This window comes from Oreochromis niloticus, linkage group LG5 (genome assembly GCF_001858045.2).
Source record: "Oreochromis niloticus isolate F11D_XX linkage group LG5, O_niloticus_UMD_NMBU, whole genome shotgun sequence".
Taxonomy (NCBI): domain Eukaryota; kingdom Metazoa; phylum Chordata; class Actinopteri; order Cichliformes; family Cichlidae; genus Oreochromis; species Oreochromis niloticus.
The window spans coordinates 35,300,646-35,317,919 of NC_031970.2; the positions used below are offsets into that span (position 1 = coordinate 35,300,646).

Sequence of the window (17,274 nt, forward strand, 5' to 3'; positions counted from 1 at the left end):
TGCATATGACTCTGACTTTGCCCCGAATAAATTGGACTCACGTTTTAAAAGTTGGTCTGCTAAAGGGTTATCTACATTCGATAGTCTGATTAAGGATGGGAACTTAATTAGTTTTGACACACTGAAACAGAAATACAATCTAGAAAAACAGGATTTTCATCGATACTTGCAAATAAGACATTATATAAAGACAACAATCGGTGTGATGTCAAACACTAATGTGGAATTGGTAACTCTGTTTAGACAGGCATACAGTGGGAATGTCAATACAAGACTCATTTCTTTTCTATATAATTTTCTTATAAAAAAGCTTCCCCACTCAACTGACTATGTGAAGATGTTATGGGAAAAGGAGGGAGGGGTGTGTATTTCAAGGGATGAATGGACTCAGATGTGGGAATGGCAATGGAGGAGTACTTCCTCCAGCAGCTGGAGGGAATTTGGATGGAAGTCTTTGATAAGGTTCTTTATTACTCCGTGTCAAAAGGCTCATTATGATGGGAATCCTTCTGTGTGCTGGAGAAACTGTGGACACCAACAAGCACATCACACCCATATTATGTGGGACTGTTCTTTGCTACGGACCTACTGGAAAGACATTCATGGTACATTACAAGGCATTTTTGACTGTACATTCCCTCTGGACATGAAGACAATCTTTTTTGGTTGTATACCGCAGAATTGGTCTAAAAATGATACATGTCTATTAAGAGCGTTACTTGTTGCCAGTAAGAAAGGTATAACTAAGAAATGGTCCTCGCAAGATATACCGACTCTGTCACTATGGTGGGAAATTACGCTAGAGATTTATAGGATGGAGGAGGTAACAGCTTATGTCAATGACAGGGTGTGTTGGTTCCGCTCGTGTTGGGATAAGTGGGTCCTTTATGCCAATACCCATAAGCCGAATCTTCTTTTCAAAGCTGGAAATTACCAACCTAGCAAACTAGTCACTCCCGACAGTTTTTTGTTTTTTTGTTTTTGTTTTTTTCCTTTCTTTTTTCGTTTTGTCTTGTTTTTCCCTTGTAAATGGTGTTGATTAATGCCTGTAATCACCTACGTGAGGTAATAGTTTAGAAATAAAGAATTATTAAAAAAAAAAAAAAGGAAAGTGCATGGATGATACCATCACTAAAACCACCATCCGCATATATCCAAATCAGAAACCCTGGGTAAATAAAGACGTTCGGGCCAAGCTAAAAGTGCGGGCCTCTGCCTTCAACTCCGGGGATGCTGATGCATATAAAGCAGCCAGGTATGACCTCCGAAAGTCCATGAAAAAGGCCAGAAAGGACTACAGGGACAAAATGGAGTCCAGCTACCACAGCTTTGACACCAGGTGACTGTGGAATGGACTGCGCTGCATCACTGACTACAAGAAGGTCAACACAGTCAGTGTTCAGCCCACTGCATCTCTCGCAGACGAGCTTAACAACTTCTATGCTCGTTTTGATGCAGACAACAGAGAGCAGATCCTCTACCCTCAGGAGGACAGTGAGGCTGCAACTTTAACTCTGAAAACAGAAGCTGTGAGATGGACCTTTAAAAAGGTCAATCCTCACAAAGCTCCAGGACCGGACGGCATCCCAGGCCGGCCTCTCAGAGTGTGTGCAGACGAGCTGGCAGAGGTGTTCACCAACATCTTCAACCTGTCCCTGAGGCAGTCAGTGGTCCCCACGTCCCTCAAAGCATCCACCATCATTCCCGTTCCCAAAAAATCAGTGGTCTCCTGTCTGAATGACTACCGTCCTGTTGCACTGACATCCGTCATCATGAAGTGCCTGGAGCGGCTGGTCAAAGGTCACATCTGCTCCTCCCTCCCTGACACACTGGACCCTCTTCAGTTCGCCTATTGGACAAACAGAGCCACAGAGGATGCCATCGCCCTGGCAACGCACACCACCCTCACTCACCTGGAAAAAGGGAATACATATGCAAGGAAGCTCTTCATCGACTACAGCTCGGCATTTAACACCATCATCCCCTCAAAATTTGCCATGAAGGTCGTCGACCTTGGGCTGGGAACACCAATCTGCAGATGGATTCTAAACTTCCTCACAAACAGGCCCCAGGTGGTGAGAGTTGGTAAGCACACCTCCTCATCACTCATCCTAAACACAGGTACGCCACAGGGTTGTGTGCTTAGCCCCCTCCTATATTCCCTGTTCACACACGACTGTGTTGCTAAACACGAGTCCAACACCATCATCAAGTTTGCGGATGACACAACCATCATAGGCCTCATCACAGACAACGACGAGACGGCCTATAGAGAGGAGGTGATGGCGCTGTACGAGTGGTGTCTGGAAAATAACCTGACTCTCAACATCAGCAAAACTAGAGAAATGATAGTGGACTACCGGAAACGACCAGTCAGGGAACACCAGCCCATCCACATCAACGGTGTCAAGGTCGAAAGGGTCAGCAGCTTCAAATTCCTTGGAGTAAACATCACAGAGGACTTCTCCTGGACCCTTCACACAGACACTGCTATCAGGAAAGCTCGCCAGCGGCTTTACTTCCTGAGGAGGCTGAGGAAATTTGGCATGAACGCCAACATCACCTCAAATTTCTACAGGTGTGCAATCGAGAGCTTGCTGACGAGCTGCATTACAGTTTGGTACAGAAGCTGCTCTGCCAGCAGCCGTAAATCACTACAGAGGGTGGTGAAGGCAGCAGAGTACATCACTAGCATGAGGCTTCCTGCCATTCAGGACATTTATCTCCAGCGATGCCTCCGTAAAGCACACAGCATCATCAAGGACCACAGCCACCAGCACATCAGCTCTTCTCCTTGTTACCATCTGGCAGACGTTACAGGAGTCTGTCTGCTCGGACTACAAGACTTAAAAACAGTTTTTACCACCAAGCCATACGACACCTCAACCACAACACTTAAACACAGACAACACAGTCCACAGGATGCACTCAGAAGCTACCCTGCAGCTTCACAAGTACTCTGTTTAATCTGCACTGGTCACTCCACTTTATTGTTATTGATATTTATATTTAAAAAGTGCAATAATGTAATTTTCTGCTGCTCATTCCTGTGCAATATCCCATCTGCCCCCCCCCCATCATATTTCTTCTCAAGACTTTCTTATTTAATCACTAGTGTACATATATTTATAGATACATATACATTTAGTCATCTTTTCTCTTTTTACCATGTCTCTGTAATATTTTGCTCTTTACTATTTTTCTATTTATTTTTTTATTATTTTATTTTATTTTATTATATTTTCTTCTACTGTACCATGCTGCTGAGTGACCGCTGCTCGTCAAACACATTTCATTGCAATGTTGACCCTGTGCTAACTTGCATATGACAAATAAAACTGAAACTGAAGGTTCCGCACCATCCGAGTAAAAACGGATAGGCTCAAGAGGAGCTTCTATCCTCAGACCGTCCGTATGTTTAATTAGCCCCCCCCCATCCCCATTGTTACCATATTCTTATATCATGCACACTTAAACATGCCACTCACACAATGTACATTCTCAGATTACAAACTGTACACTTTCAGATTGTTTTATTTTATTTTACTTATATAATGAATATAAGTATTCATTATATACTGAGTTATATTCAGTGAGTGAATATAACTCACTCACTTACTGCACATAATGTCCTCTTTTTACATATTCACTCACTGCATCTTGTTTTCTTGTTTTTTTGCACGGTCAAGGAGCATATCAATATCAAATTGATAAACAATCATGAATCTTGAATCTTGAACACAGGCTGGCCAGTGGATGGAATCCTTAATGACATCTGTAGCTTGGGGGGAAAGCACTGGGGTCATTCCATCTGTACCTGAGATCTGGTGAAATATCATTGTGGTAGGGCAGCTCCCTTTTCCTCATCCTCTTCTTATGGTTGAGATTCAGAATAACAGTACTCTCTTTTATCATTGATGGTGGCATTGGCTATATTCACAGCTATATTGACTTTCTGTGGGTGTTGTCTAATCCCATGTTTGAGGACTCTAATTAACAGATTGATAAAAGTGGCACTAATAGAAGAACATGCAGGCATCCTATCAGATGCCTTTGCTGTTTGGCGTCAGTGGTGAATCAGGAGAGGAACAGGGATCAGGGGAGGAGGATTTAAAACTGAGTAGAGACATAAGTTGGAGCCCTATAGGTGTTGAGAGGTAGTAAAGGCTAAATGTACATTGCTCATTTGAGTGCTTAGGCTTTTCTTATTAAAAGAAACACTGAATCATTTTTAGAAGGTAAAATGCCTGTGTTCATTAAGTTACATAAGACCCAGTAACTATACTGAAGGAGGCCAACCGCTGATTTAGCACTGACTTGAGCACAGGTTCCACTCCAGGTAATGGAGAAAAGCTGGGTATCACACTGGATGGGAAGCTGTGAGATAGCAGGCTGAAGAAAACACGTTCTTTTGATTCACACATAGAATACATGTGAAAGGAGGGACTGTTAGGAATAAAATGATTAAGTAAAGGTGTTTTTTTTTACTTTTACATGAACTTTGCAATTGTACTCATTAAGAGTTGGCAGTCCGTGTTAAAGGGTCAAAAGCATCAATTCAGCGATAAGATTGAATTGAATATTGAGATTGACATGTTGAGCTGCAGAAAGATTTGCAAACATACTTACAAATCATAACTAGTTAAAGTCAGACTGATATTTTTCTGGGCCACAGGAGCCTGAACAGAATGTCCCAGACTTGGATAATAAGTAGAAACAAAAGGCTAAGATTTGCTAAATATTAATACAGCAAGGTTAGGGAGGTGTTTTTCTTTTGCTGTCACTTTCCAGGAAAGGAGCAGATATGAGACGAGATGAAGTGCAGGAGAAGATCCAGTCAGGGACGGGAGGACCGCCACGCCATTTCCCAGGAGATGATGGTCATAACAACACTTGTTTTTGTTGTGGTATCACACTGTATTGCCTGCTTACAGGGTCATCCTTTTTATGAAGCAGACTGTTGGTTCACATTGAGATCCAGTGCTATAACTTGTAATTTCAGCTGCTGAAATGTTCTCCTGTACTTCCTTAAGGAAAGAAAATGAACTCTAACACATGTACTAATGAACATTTGAGTGCACTTTTCATTTGGAATACCACAATTATCATGTCTTTAACACATTTTAATGCTTTGTATCTTGTTCTATTTAATCTCAAAAAGCCCCTAAAAAACAGTCACCGTCGGACTTTCTCATTTTTTTTTTTGTTTGTTTTTTTACCACTATACATTTTAAAACTCAGTTTTTAAAACCTTACAATGTAACTACAGCCCAGCCCGTGCAGCAGTAATTTAATGACTAACCTCGTATTGTGGATGGATTATCTCAGTTTTTCTCCTGACTGAAATTTGGTCCATTTACAGCATCCTGCCATGCGACTGCATTTGTCCCTAACCATCGGGAACCCTCACGTTAACTTTTATCGAGTGGAAAAAAAGGTTTTTAACAGTGGGAGAATGACAGCATTCTTACAATAACCAGGGACCTGACCAGAAACCAGTGAAATATTGATAATTGTAAGCACATAGGGACCGATAGACTGAAAGACATTTTTAAACAAGGATCCAGGTAAAATATCAAGAGAGAAGGTGGACGCTTTCATTGAATTAACTAATTTGACCAGCTCAGGTAAGGACACAGGTAAAAGTCTTTCTAAAATAACAGACCTAGGTGGGGTTGGAGCAGACAAGAGAGACACAGAAGGAGAGATATTGTTCCTGACATTACTAACTTTTTCAACAAAGAAAGAAAGAAAATTTTCACAATCTTCATTCGAGGTAATTGAAATAGCAGGTGGAGCAGGAGCAACAATATCACTAATGGTGTCAAAAAGTACCTTGGGGTTACCTCTGCTCTTTGATACTAGGTCTGAGAAATATGCAGCCCTCGCATCACGAACTGAAATGTTAAATGCAACTAAAAGGTCCTTTAAGTGAAGGAGATGAACATTCCATAATCGCTCAACTTTGCGACAGGAATGCTTTAAACGGCAAATGCTGTCAGTTATCCAGGGGGACGACTTAGAAACAGGAGCTAATCTGGTTTTCACAGGACAAATATTGTCTAAAATAGAGAGACATCTATCCACAGAAATAGAAAAGAAGAACAGATTTTTAAAACAATCCTACTATGAAGTGGGACCAAGGGCAAACAAATTACTGGCAAAACAACTGAAAAAACAGCAAACAGATCGGACAATTCACAAGATAAGGGACATAGAAACGAATCAAACAATTTATGTCCCTAGAGAGATTGGAACGCAGTTTATGAACTACTATAGAAACTTAAACAGTCAACCTCTAACCGCCAACATTGACCACATAAAAGCTTTCCTTAAGAAACATTTATTTACCCTCAATTAGGGAAAAAACATAATGACCATCTGACCTCTCCTATCACAGAAACAGAGATAGATAAAGCAATAAATAAATTAAAATCAAATCTCCCGGCAGTGATGGTTTACCTTCCGAGTGGTATAAAACCTTTAAAGAACAGCTTATACCACTACTCGAAAAATCATTCAATTATACACTCGAACATGGTGAAATGCCCCCTTCATGGAAAGAAGAGGTCATAACAGCTAAAAGGTGGCGCTGGAGTGACGGCAGCCTTTCCAAGTAGCTCTGCAACACCGCACCTTTTCTTAACTTTTAACTTTTTTTAGATTAGGCTTTCAAACTTTATTTCACCTTCCTCTAGTTACTCTACTTCTACCTCTTAGATATAGCGATACGAGATGGATAATGCACTTTTTAAAACTTCTGGAACCAGCTCCTTCATATATTCGAGAGCGGAGCTGCTGGCACTAACAACAAAGGCACAGACCGGCATGCGACACAACATCCCGGCTGAGATAAAGAGGAGCTACAGAGGATGCAAGGCTGGAGCGAGGAAAGCGGATCACCGGAGGCGATTCAAACCATCAATCCCAACAGTGATAATGGGCAACGTGAACTCGCTACAGAATAAAATGGATGAACAGTGTGCTCTGAACAACCACCGACTATACCGTGAGTGCAGTTTGTTTATCTTCATGGAGATGTGGCTAACCGAGCTAACGCCACAGGCTAACGTAGACCTATGCGGTTTCACATCCGTGAGAGCCGATAGGGACACGCAGGCCAGCAGAAAAAGCAGAGGTGGGGGACTCATTGTCTACATTAACAACAGATACTGCAAGCCTGGACACGTCTCCGTTAAAGTATCGGTATGCCGTCCGGACCTGGAGCTGCTAGCCGTTAGCTTGCGGCCATATTATCTACCTCGGAAGTTCAGTCATGTGATCTGTGTGTGTGTTTACATCCCTCCGAGGGCCGACGCAACAGCTGCCTGTGAGAAAATACACACAGTTATAGCAAGACTGCAGACACAACACCCTAAGGCTTTCATTATTATATCTGGAGACTTTAATCATGTCACACTGGATTCTACTCTGGCTGCTTTTCACCAGTTTGTGAATTGTCCCACAAGGAGCAACAGGACAATTGACCTACTGTATGCCAACGTGAGAGATGCATACAGAGCCACCCCCTACCCCCACTAGGGAAGTCAGACCACAACCTGGTTTACCTACAGCCACAATACACACCCCTCTTCCAAAGGCAGCCTCTCACAACACGCTCCATCAGGAGATGGATCCCAGAAAAGGAGGATGCTCTGAGAGACTGCTATGACACCACAGACTGGGATGTGCTTCTGAGCCCACATGGTGAGGACATAGAGGGGGCGACACACTGTCTGACGGACTACCTCAACTTTTGTGTGGACACGGTCGCCCCTGCTAAGACAGTACGGTGTTATCCTAATAACAAACCGTGGGTAACACAGGAAGTCAAAGCTGTCCTCAACATGAAGAAGAAGGCCTTCAGGAGCAAAGTGAAGGAGGAGATGAAAGCAGCACAGCAGGAGGTGAAATGCTACCTGAGGGAAGCAAAGGACACCTACAGGAGGAAGGTGGAGCAGAAGTTGGAGAGGAACAATATGTGGGAGGTCTGGAATGGTGTGAAAACCATCACAGTGGTTGCTGGAGTACTTTTCTATGCTGTGGTGTGCTGGGGGAGCAGCACAGCAAAGAAGGACTCATGCAGGCTGGAAAAACGGATCAGGAAGACTAGCTCTGTGGTCGGCATGAAGCTGGACACTCTGGTGAAAGTGGCAGAGAAAAGGACACTAAAAAAATTGCTGGACATTATGGACAATGCTGAGCATCCTCTGCACACGGCCATAAACAACCAGAGGAGTCTGTTCAGTGACAGGTTGCTTCTCCCAAAGACAAAATGGTAAATGGCCTGTATTTATATAGCGCTTTACTAGTCCCTAAGGACCCCAAAGCGCTTTACATATCCGGTCATTCACCCATTCACAAGCTACATCATAGCCACAGCCACCCTGGGGCACACTGACAGAGGCGAGGCTGCCGGACACTGGCACCACCACCAGTAGGCAACGGGTGAAGTGTTTTGCCCAAAGACAAAACGACCGAGACGGTTCAAGCTGGGGCTCGAACCGGCAACCTTCCGATTACAAGGCGAACTCCCAACTCTTGAGCCACGATCACCCCACAAGAACCAACAGACTTAAAAACTCCTTTGTCCCACATGCCATCAGACTGTTTAACTCCTCTCTGGAGGGGAAACAGGAGGACAAAGGAGGGGGGAACAACTAAGCTGTAGTGCCTCTTCACTTCACTGTGCAATACTTTTTGTTAATAGTCAACGGTGCAATAGACTTCAATACTTGAGATGTGCAATTCCCTTGTATTCTTATTCCTATTTATTCTATTTATCCCTTTCGTATATTTTATTTATATATGTCTCTGTATTTATATATGTGTATATATAATATTCTGCTCACGTTCTGTAACTTCTGTTGGTGCTGTGCTATTGGAAACCGAATTTCCCAGAGGAACCCACCCGAGGGATTAATAAAGTTTTATTTTATCTTATCTTATCTTATCTTATCTTATCTTAACAGTGATCTCCAAGCAAAAAAACAGCAAGATTTGTTCAGATTATAGACCTATATCAGTACTTAATGTTTATTATAAGTTATATACCTCAATTATTTCTAAAAGATATGAATATTTTATTAGTGATATTATCAATGAAGACCAGACAGGCTTTATAAAGGGACGTCAAACCCAAGATAATATAAGGAGAACTTTATATATTATCAATCATATCCCCCAAAAAGGAAAATGTGCAGTTTTTATAAGCCTAGACGCAGAAAAGGCTTTCGATAGCGTAAATTTGAATTTTCTATATCAGGTACTTGAGATTTTGGACTTAATGATCAAGCTATCAGATGTATTAAAACACGTTATCAAAACCCGACTGCAAGGAGAAGAATAAATGGTAGTTTAACTGAGAGCATAAAATCAGAGCGGTCTACCAGACAGGGGTGCTGCCTTTCTCCTACCTTGTTTGCAATCTTCATAGAACCTCTTGCACAAGCAATTAGGCAAAATAGAAATCTTAAAGGAATAGAGGTGGGGGAAGAGGAACATATCATTGGACTTTTTGCTGATGATGTGATCTGTTTTTTAGAGGATCCCGACACATCCATTCCCATACTAATTAAGCAACTCGAGATATTTGGTTTTTATTCAGGATACAAGCTTAACTTGAACAAATCTCAGATTTTAACATTTAACTATCTCCCATCCAAAACCATACAACAAAAATATAATTTGAATTGGAGAGCAACAAAAATGAAATATCTTGGGGTTACCTTATCACTAAACATTGATGATTTATATAAACATAATTATGTTAAATCAGATAAGGAAATTAAGAGTGATTTGGATAGGTGGGCTACCCTTCCATTAGACATTGGTTTTTGAATAGAGACCATAAAAGTAAGTGTCCTACCCCGACTTCTCTACCTCTTTCAGTCACTACCCATTGACATACCTGAAAAACAATTCAGATTGTGGGACAAAATCATATTCAAGTTTATAAGGAATGGTCACAGACCGAGAATCAAATTTCAAACACTACAGATAAGAAACGATAAGGGGGGTTTGGCACTCCCAAACCTTGATATATTGGTATATAATTTGTTGGTGTGACAATGATTATGAAGCCAAATGGAAGAATTTAGAAAAATCAGTACAAGAAAGAGAAATTCAAAGCCTTACAGGAGACAGAAAAGAGCCTTCGTTTGTTGAGCTTGCCCGCCATCCAGTCGGGGCGAATTTCCCTCCAGAGCACGAATGCGTTGTAGGCCGCAATGTCAACCATGTTGTGGAAAAGGGCCACTGGCCACCTGCAGGCAGGGCTCTAGACTAACTTTTTGACATGGGCGCACCGGTGCGCCTAACTTTAAAAATTTAGGCGTACCGGCACAAAAGTTAGGCGCACTCAAATTTTTCAACCGCATCGCTTAACACCGCAGTTTTACATGTGCACTTTCTTTGGGGGGAAGTCCATACAGACAATATTCATTTCTACATTATTAACTAACAAACTTGTGCTTAAATTGCTTTGTCAATGTTGTAGAAAATGTTAAACTTAATCATCATCTTGGCTCCTCTGACGACCTGTTTGCTGCTGCTTGCTGCTGAAAGGCAGTGGGGAGAGGGGACACTTGGGCAGTGCATTTATTGCAGCATATAATGTGTTTTCTGGATACACTGCTGTTTTTTCAGCATTCAAAGATTGATGGCACCGTGTCAGAGCTGGCTGTGAATTTCAGACGGATCAGTCCTTAACTTAACACAAAAGTTATCAATAGTTCTTTTCATCTTTTCTTATTACCCACAGCTACATCCACTTCTGTCAGGCCTAGGCTGCTCACTAGGGCTGGGTGTCATCACTGATTTCTATAATCCATTCGATTCCGGTTCTCAAAGTCCTGATTCGATTCAATTTAGCCTCAGACAGTCAGAAATATTATAATTCTGATCATTTATCAGTACTGATACACATGAGACTTCATCAGAATTGTGAACATCACAGCAGATGCCTTTGTGTCAAAGTAACTGAGAATAAAACACAGAAAAACATGAAGGAGATTTATCTGGTCTGGCGTTTTATAGCAGATAACCTTAAAAATATTCTGCAATATTCTGCAATTTTGCATAATTTTAAGAAGTTTAAATTTCTTCAGTATTGAACAGCAGAAATTAGGCTTTCTTGTCCGAGTTCATTTAAGTGAAAAAAAGAAAAAGAAAAGAAAAAGACAGCGGCCGACAGCGCTGTAAACAACGGTAGACTGGTGGGTAATAAGCGAATGAATAATGCAGAAAACAGAGATTTGAGATGGGAAACTGTTCTTGAAGTACAGAGAGAGAGAGAGAGAGAGAGAGAGAGCTGTGCATGAAGTGTGATTTTTATCGTGGTGGAAGCAAAACAGCAAAAGTCAGAGCGAATTCATGACGACATTGATCAAATGTGAAGCGTAGTTTGCTGCTTCTTTTGCTGCTGGCTCAGTGAATTTTGGTTGGAGAGACAAAACCTGCAGCTCAGAATCAGCACAAAAAAGACGGAAACACAGCGCGGACCCGACGCATCAGAATCGCTAAGCTCCGACAGCGTGTCCGTGTTCGGGCCATCGGGTGAGAAAGCCGAGAAAGACAAAGCTGATTCTGATGCGTCTGGTCCGCTCTGTGTTTGCGTCTTTGTGTGGAATCCGTTAATGAATTGATATTGCTTTATTCAAGCTACTCACCTCTCTCTTCCACCTGCACTTTCAACTGGACCACGGCCAGTCAGAGAGGTCCCGCCCCTGACTATCTCTGATTGGTTTAGTCCACGATAGGGGCATAATGTGTGTCTGTTGTTGACCACACGGAGAGTTGCAGAGATTTTTTTTTTTTTTGTTACCCGAAAATATTTGGTCGCACCGGTGCGACCAAAAATTTTTTTTTAGTCGCACCACTGAAAAATTTGGTCGCATTTGCGACCAAATTGGTCGCACTCTAGAGCCCTGCCTGCAAGTCTTTCTCCTGCACCTGTACGTGCTCACAACCTTGTCCAGGTTGTCAACGCCTCCCTTGGTGCGATTGTAATGCAGCACCAAGGGACGTATTCCACCGCCGCTGCTGCTGCTGTTGCTGCTAGGCTTAGGCTTAGGCTGAGGCTCGGGGCCGGAGTGGTGGTAGTAGCGAGGAGCGGTGGTGAGGAGCAGCACGTTCTTGTTCTTCTTTGCCACGTAGGAGAGGATGATCGTGTCGGGCCCTCTTCCTCCTCCTCCTCCTCCTCCTACCGAGCCGCAAAGTACTACGGATTCGACGGAGCCGATGGCTCTGCCCTTGACGCAGCGCAGCTCTCTGGGGATCTCGGGTCTGTTTGCTCATAGAGTGCCCAGCACGGTGTGGCCTCTTTCGCGAAAGAGCCTGTCGGTGAGCTCGTGCGAGGTGACAAAGTTGTCGCAGGTGACGTTGTGTCCCGGTGCCAGTCCCTCGGTGAGGTCCACGACCACTCGAGTGGCCAGGTGCTTTTTGGGAGGGCCGCGCTTGTCGGGCTTGCCGGTGTAGACTTGCATCTTCCACGCGTAGCTGGAATGCGCGTTCCACGCCACCCATATCTTGATCCCGTACCTGGCCGGTTTGCCGGGCATGTACTGTCTGAACGGACACCTTCCTGATGGTGAGATAGAGAGAGAGAGAGGCGATAGAGGGAGATAGAGAGGTGTGGGAAAGTGGGGAGAGATTGGGGCAGAAACGGACAAAGAGACGTGAGTTTGACAGAGAGCACACGTGCAAGCATGGAAGATAAAGTCATGCGAAAGCACAAACGCAGAACCCAACAACAATACCAGAAAGCTAGCGTTGTCGTCGTTCCCACTCCTCTTCCTCCTCTCATCCCCCAGTCACACACGCACACAACACACACACAACACGCACCACGTACGTACCTCTGAACGGCACCTTCTTCTTCTTCTTCATAGTCTTTGTCTTCATAGTCTTCGTCTTCTTCTTCATCGTCATCGTCGTAATCATCAGCTACATCTGCGCCGCGAGTTTCACCGACAGCGCCGAGCCTGCGATCGCGCCCAAGGTCATCAACGCCACCTGCAGCACGGCCGGCCTCCTCTTGCCAAAGCTCCGAAGCCACCCGCCCGCGGTCGACGTCTTCTTCGTCTTCTGTGTCTTCGTCCTCTTCTTCTGTGTCTTCGTCCTCTTCTTCTCTGCCTTTCGGCTCTCCTCGCGAGCCATCAGCCTGGCATAGTTGCAACTGAATCTCTTTCTCTTGAGCCTGCTCGCGTAGGCTGCGCACATGGCCAGGGAACTCACGGTCCGCGTTGTTTTCGCCCTCCTGCTCCTCCGAGCAGCGATCCTCCTCTGCGAGCGTTCGGGCTGTCGAGTCGTTATCCTCCTCGGCCTCTTCCTCTTCCTCCTCCTCAGAGTTCTCGTGCTGCTGCTGCTGCTCTTGGTCTTCCTCGACCCCTAGACCGCCATAGTGAAACGTGGCCGGTCGCAGCAATGGAGCGACCGGAGCCCACCCCGCGTACGCCAAACGCAATGGCGACGGTGATGGCGAGCAGGAGGAGGAGGAGGAGGAGGAGGAGGACGATGACACCGCCGGCGAAAGCGATCCACCCGTGCCGACCTTAGTGCTCTTTGGGTCCCACGGTCTAGTGCGTGACATTGTCTTTGTCTTCTTCTCTCTCGGTGGCACCTTGTTGTTGTTGTTGTTGTTGTACGGCGCGCGCTGGGACACCGCCTCTGTAACCAAACCCCGACACGCTTAGTACCCGCCATCCACACTCTTATCATTTCGGCATGCGACATGCTGCGCTTTCTCGACCCCCTCCGCCCATCTCTCTCTCTCTTCTTTGTCTCCCATGCCCTCGGGGGATCTCGAGACCCCCGCATATTCCCTCCTCCCATCCCCTTCCCGAGGGGGGATCTCGCGACCCCAACCGCCTTCCTCCCTCCGCAGGGGGACCTGCATCCCCCGACCCCGCCGCTCCCCCTGGCGGGAGCATCAGGGTTAAAAACAGGCTATTGATACCAGGTGGACGATAAAGCGGATCTTCATTTCCAACTCTAACCAGCTGTAGTTCAAAGGACGAAAAGTGTCCGACCATTACTGAATGTGTCATGGAGTGTGGATGGAGCGGACTCGAACGCAGATCTCCACTTGCAAAGAGACAGTGAATTTATTTACAGTGCAAAATAATAACAATTCAGTGTGAAATCCTTTGGCCGTGGCTCCCCGTGGTGAATTCTCCCGGCTCCGAAAGTGCAGTTTGGCGATGTGAAGGCAGGCGACACTCCGTGCATTAATTCCCCACTCGTGATTCAGCTCCTGTGTTTTCCTCTCCACTTCCTGGTGCAAAAGACAAAAAAAGGAGTGAGAAGCTATCTGAAAGGGCATTAGAAACAACACACGATCTAAACTGTACTAACGAGTAGTGATGGGATTTCCGGCTCTTTTTAGAGAACTGGCTCTTTCGGCTCGACTCACCGAGAACACGAGTACGTACTCGCGTACTTGGGCATTGATAAACGGCCCTTGTCAGGTCGTCTGTTGTCCACGCCATGTTTGCCATGCCATGCCTCGCCTCCAAGTTTCTTGTCTAGGTTTTTCTTATTGTTTGTTTAGATTTCCCAGTTTAGGTTTGTGTTAATTTTGCTTCAGTTTGCCTTGCCTTTTGTTTGTACCTTTTACCAGCCTCATTAAATGGCTCTCTTTTTGTTATCATTCACGTTTTGCTCCCTGTTCCTTGGAGTCTGCATTTGGGTCCTTTTTTCAATTCATACAGTCTGCCCCCGCCAGACTGTGACACTCTTCATGTACCGAATGGCTCCATGCAGATGAAACTTTTGGGGCCAAAAGAGTGAAAGTGGGATTATTAAAAAATGGAAACCTCCATCAGCCTATTAGATTAGGGGAATCGACAATCTCTGTGCTCAATACCTGTGCTTTTGATGCATTTTTTCAGTGCTTATGTTGTGCCTTCTGTGACAGCTCAACATTTCAAAATGCTGTTCTGAAAGACAGTGAAAACCCAGTCCTGCAGCTGGTGAAAGCCATTGCCACAGATGGTGTGACCCAACAAACCTACAGAAGGAGAGCAGAGCTGCTTAGTGTAATGTTTGAAGCTGTCTCATTGAGGTCTGGTGCAATCCAAATCGATGCTCAGTGCAATGTCTCCACTGTAATTGCTAAGACAATGAGGAACATCTCAAGTGTTTATTTTACCAAACACTGCTCTTCACAGCACTGCTACCTCAGCAAAGGGATGACAAGGGAAGTGCCATTTGTTTCTCCTGCCATCTCTGTCCTCAAAGAGTCTGGTATGGCTCATCTTGGCACGGCTGTGGAAGCAGGACTTGGCCTACCTGAGTCTACCTGCCTCAGGCCACTCTCCAATCCATCTGTGTCCATCAGAATTCAAAACAGAAGACAGCACCACAGGAAATGAGCTCTGTGCAGGGACAGTTACTCACAGCTACAACATTGGAGATATCGTGTGGATTGATACTGACCTTGCAAACCAAACAGAATTTCCCCTGAACGAATTTCCCTCCAACCTGGTTCTCCAAGGAAAGTCGTTCACTTTGAGGGCATTAATTGCTTTCCATGGAAAGATGACCACTGGTGGTTTGGGCCATTACACTGCATACTGCAGGAGAGCTCCGTGTGTGTGGGAGTGCTATGATGACCTGGGAAATGGAGTGACAGGAGCATCTGAAAAGAAAAAAATACAACCCCATGCTGCGTTATACACGGTATAATGAGTGCTGCCTGCATTTTTCTGTTTTATTTGGTTCATTACAGTTACATGTGTTTGAATGTCTAGTGTGTGTTATCAGTAAGTTCAGTTTTGCACATAAAGTTAAAGTTCTAAATTAAAAATCATTTAACACTGTTTTCTTTGTCAGTCTGATGCATATTTGCTTTTACACACCCATTCACCTTCACCTGTAGCCTTGAAAGTAACCGTTCCATTTTTCTGTCAATAATTTTTCTGTATTTGTTGTGTCTTGACCTGGTGGCTTAAGTCAGGGGTCAGCATCCTTTTCAGTTCAAAGGGCCCCTTTTCCCCTGCTGCTACAAAATCTGTCTAGAGCCTAAAAAAGAAAGCTTATAAATATCTAGAAAATGAGTTGTTGTATCGTGTAAGCTATGGAAATGTAAATAAAAATGTTAATTTTTAGATTTGATAAGGAAATGAATCATCAAAGCTTTATAACGGAAAAAAGTATTTGTTAAAATGAAGCCAGCTACGTGAGTCCTTTCCATGATAATTGAAAATTAGGAAAGATGGGCAACCAACTTGAAAATTACAGTAAACAGATTTGAAGCTAAGAAACATTAAACCACTTTTAAAACCCTTGTACATTCAGTGAATAGTCAATGCAGATATTTCATTAAACCAAAGCCCTTTCTTGTTGTCTTTATAATAAAACATAACTTACTTGGTCTTATAAGAGCCACAGTGGAGGGGCCGGAGAGCCACATGTGGCTTTAGAGCCGCAGGTTGAACATCCCTGGCCTAGGTGCTGTGGAATATTCAGTTTTCTACACGTAGGTAACAACCTATCAAAGCAAACACTTCATTTTTTCTGAGAGAGCTACATTAATAATAATGAACATATATAATTCAAAACAAAATCATAGAGGCCAACTGGGTATGTAAAAATAATAATAATTTAGGTATATGTGAATCACTTCAAATGAAACTCAGTTTTGCCACAGAAAAAATAAAAACTTTAGCCTACCTTGTGTACGTTTCTGCACTGGTAACAAAAGACATATCGACCTTTCCGCTGAATAAATTGTGTTACTAAAGTGTAAACTAATTAAAGTTAATATGCAGCAAGCCTAGAAAAAGTGGACAGTCTTCTATAAAAGTGCAAAATTCCACAGCTGCTGAAACTCACTGCCACAGACACTGGTGTTATACAGCGTAGGCCGTAATAATTAAAATCATTATATCTCAGAAACCATAGCAGCACAAACTTTTACCTGCACAAATCAGCACAAACGTAGCACTAAAAAAGTAGACCATTTTGGCCCGTTTTGGAGCAGTCTGGGGGGATGGTGACCTTTGAATGACCTATAAAATAATGTTTAATAACTCAAAAACCGTAGCAGCACAAACGCTCATTTTAACTGCACAAATCTGCACAAACGTAGCACTAACCGCTCCGCCTATTTGCCTTTACGTTTCAAATGGGTGGGGGGTCAGCTTCACTCTGCTCACTGAGCCTAGCATCCTGGAGCACTGCTGTTGTGTTTTGTACGTGCTTCGGAGTTTGTACATGCTTCAGAGTTTTTATGTGTTTTGGAGTTTGTACGTGCTATGGAGTTTTTACGTG

At 43.9% G+C, this 17,274-nt stretch overlaps 1 protein-coding gene and 1 long non-coding RNA gene across 4 annotated transcripts; both read right to left on the minus strand.

Moving 5' to 3' along the window:
• Positions 1-12,214: 12,214 nt before the first annotated feature.
• Positions 12,215-12,930, minus strand: LOC112847003 (piggyBac transposable element-derived protein 4-like). The gene is made up of 2 exons (XM_025907592.1): positions 12,858-12,930; positions 12,215-12,583 (listed from the first exon to the last, which is right to left on the minus strand). The coding sequence occupies exons 1-2, from the start codon at positions 12,928-12,930 to the stop codon at positions 12,294-12,296; spliced, it is 363 nt and encodes a 120-aa protein (XP_025763377.1). The 3' UTR covers positions 12,215-12,293.
• A 235-nt stretch (positions 12,931-13,165) lies between these two features.
• On the minus strand, positions 13,166-17,238 carry LOC109194239 (uncharacterized). Of its 3 annotated transcripts, XR_003219999.1 has the most exons (6): positions 16,372-17,238; positions 15,439-16,023; positions 15,180-15,327; positions 14,867-15,010; positions 14,414-14,769; positions 13,175-14,275 (listed from the first exon to the last, which is right to left on the minus strand). It is a non-coding gene; the product is annotated as an uncharacterized LOC109194239 (long non-coding RNA). The 3 variants fall into 3 exon arrangements; XR_003220000.1 differs by having other exon boundaries at positions 13,166-14,769; positions 15,152-15,327; positions 16,372-17,236; XR_003219998.1 differs by having other exon boundaries at positions 13,172-14,769; positions 16,372-17,232.
• Between the last annotated feature and the right edge of the window lie 36 nt (positions 17,239-17,274).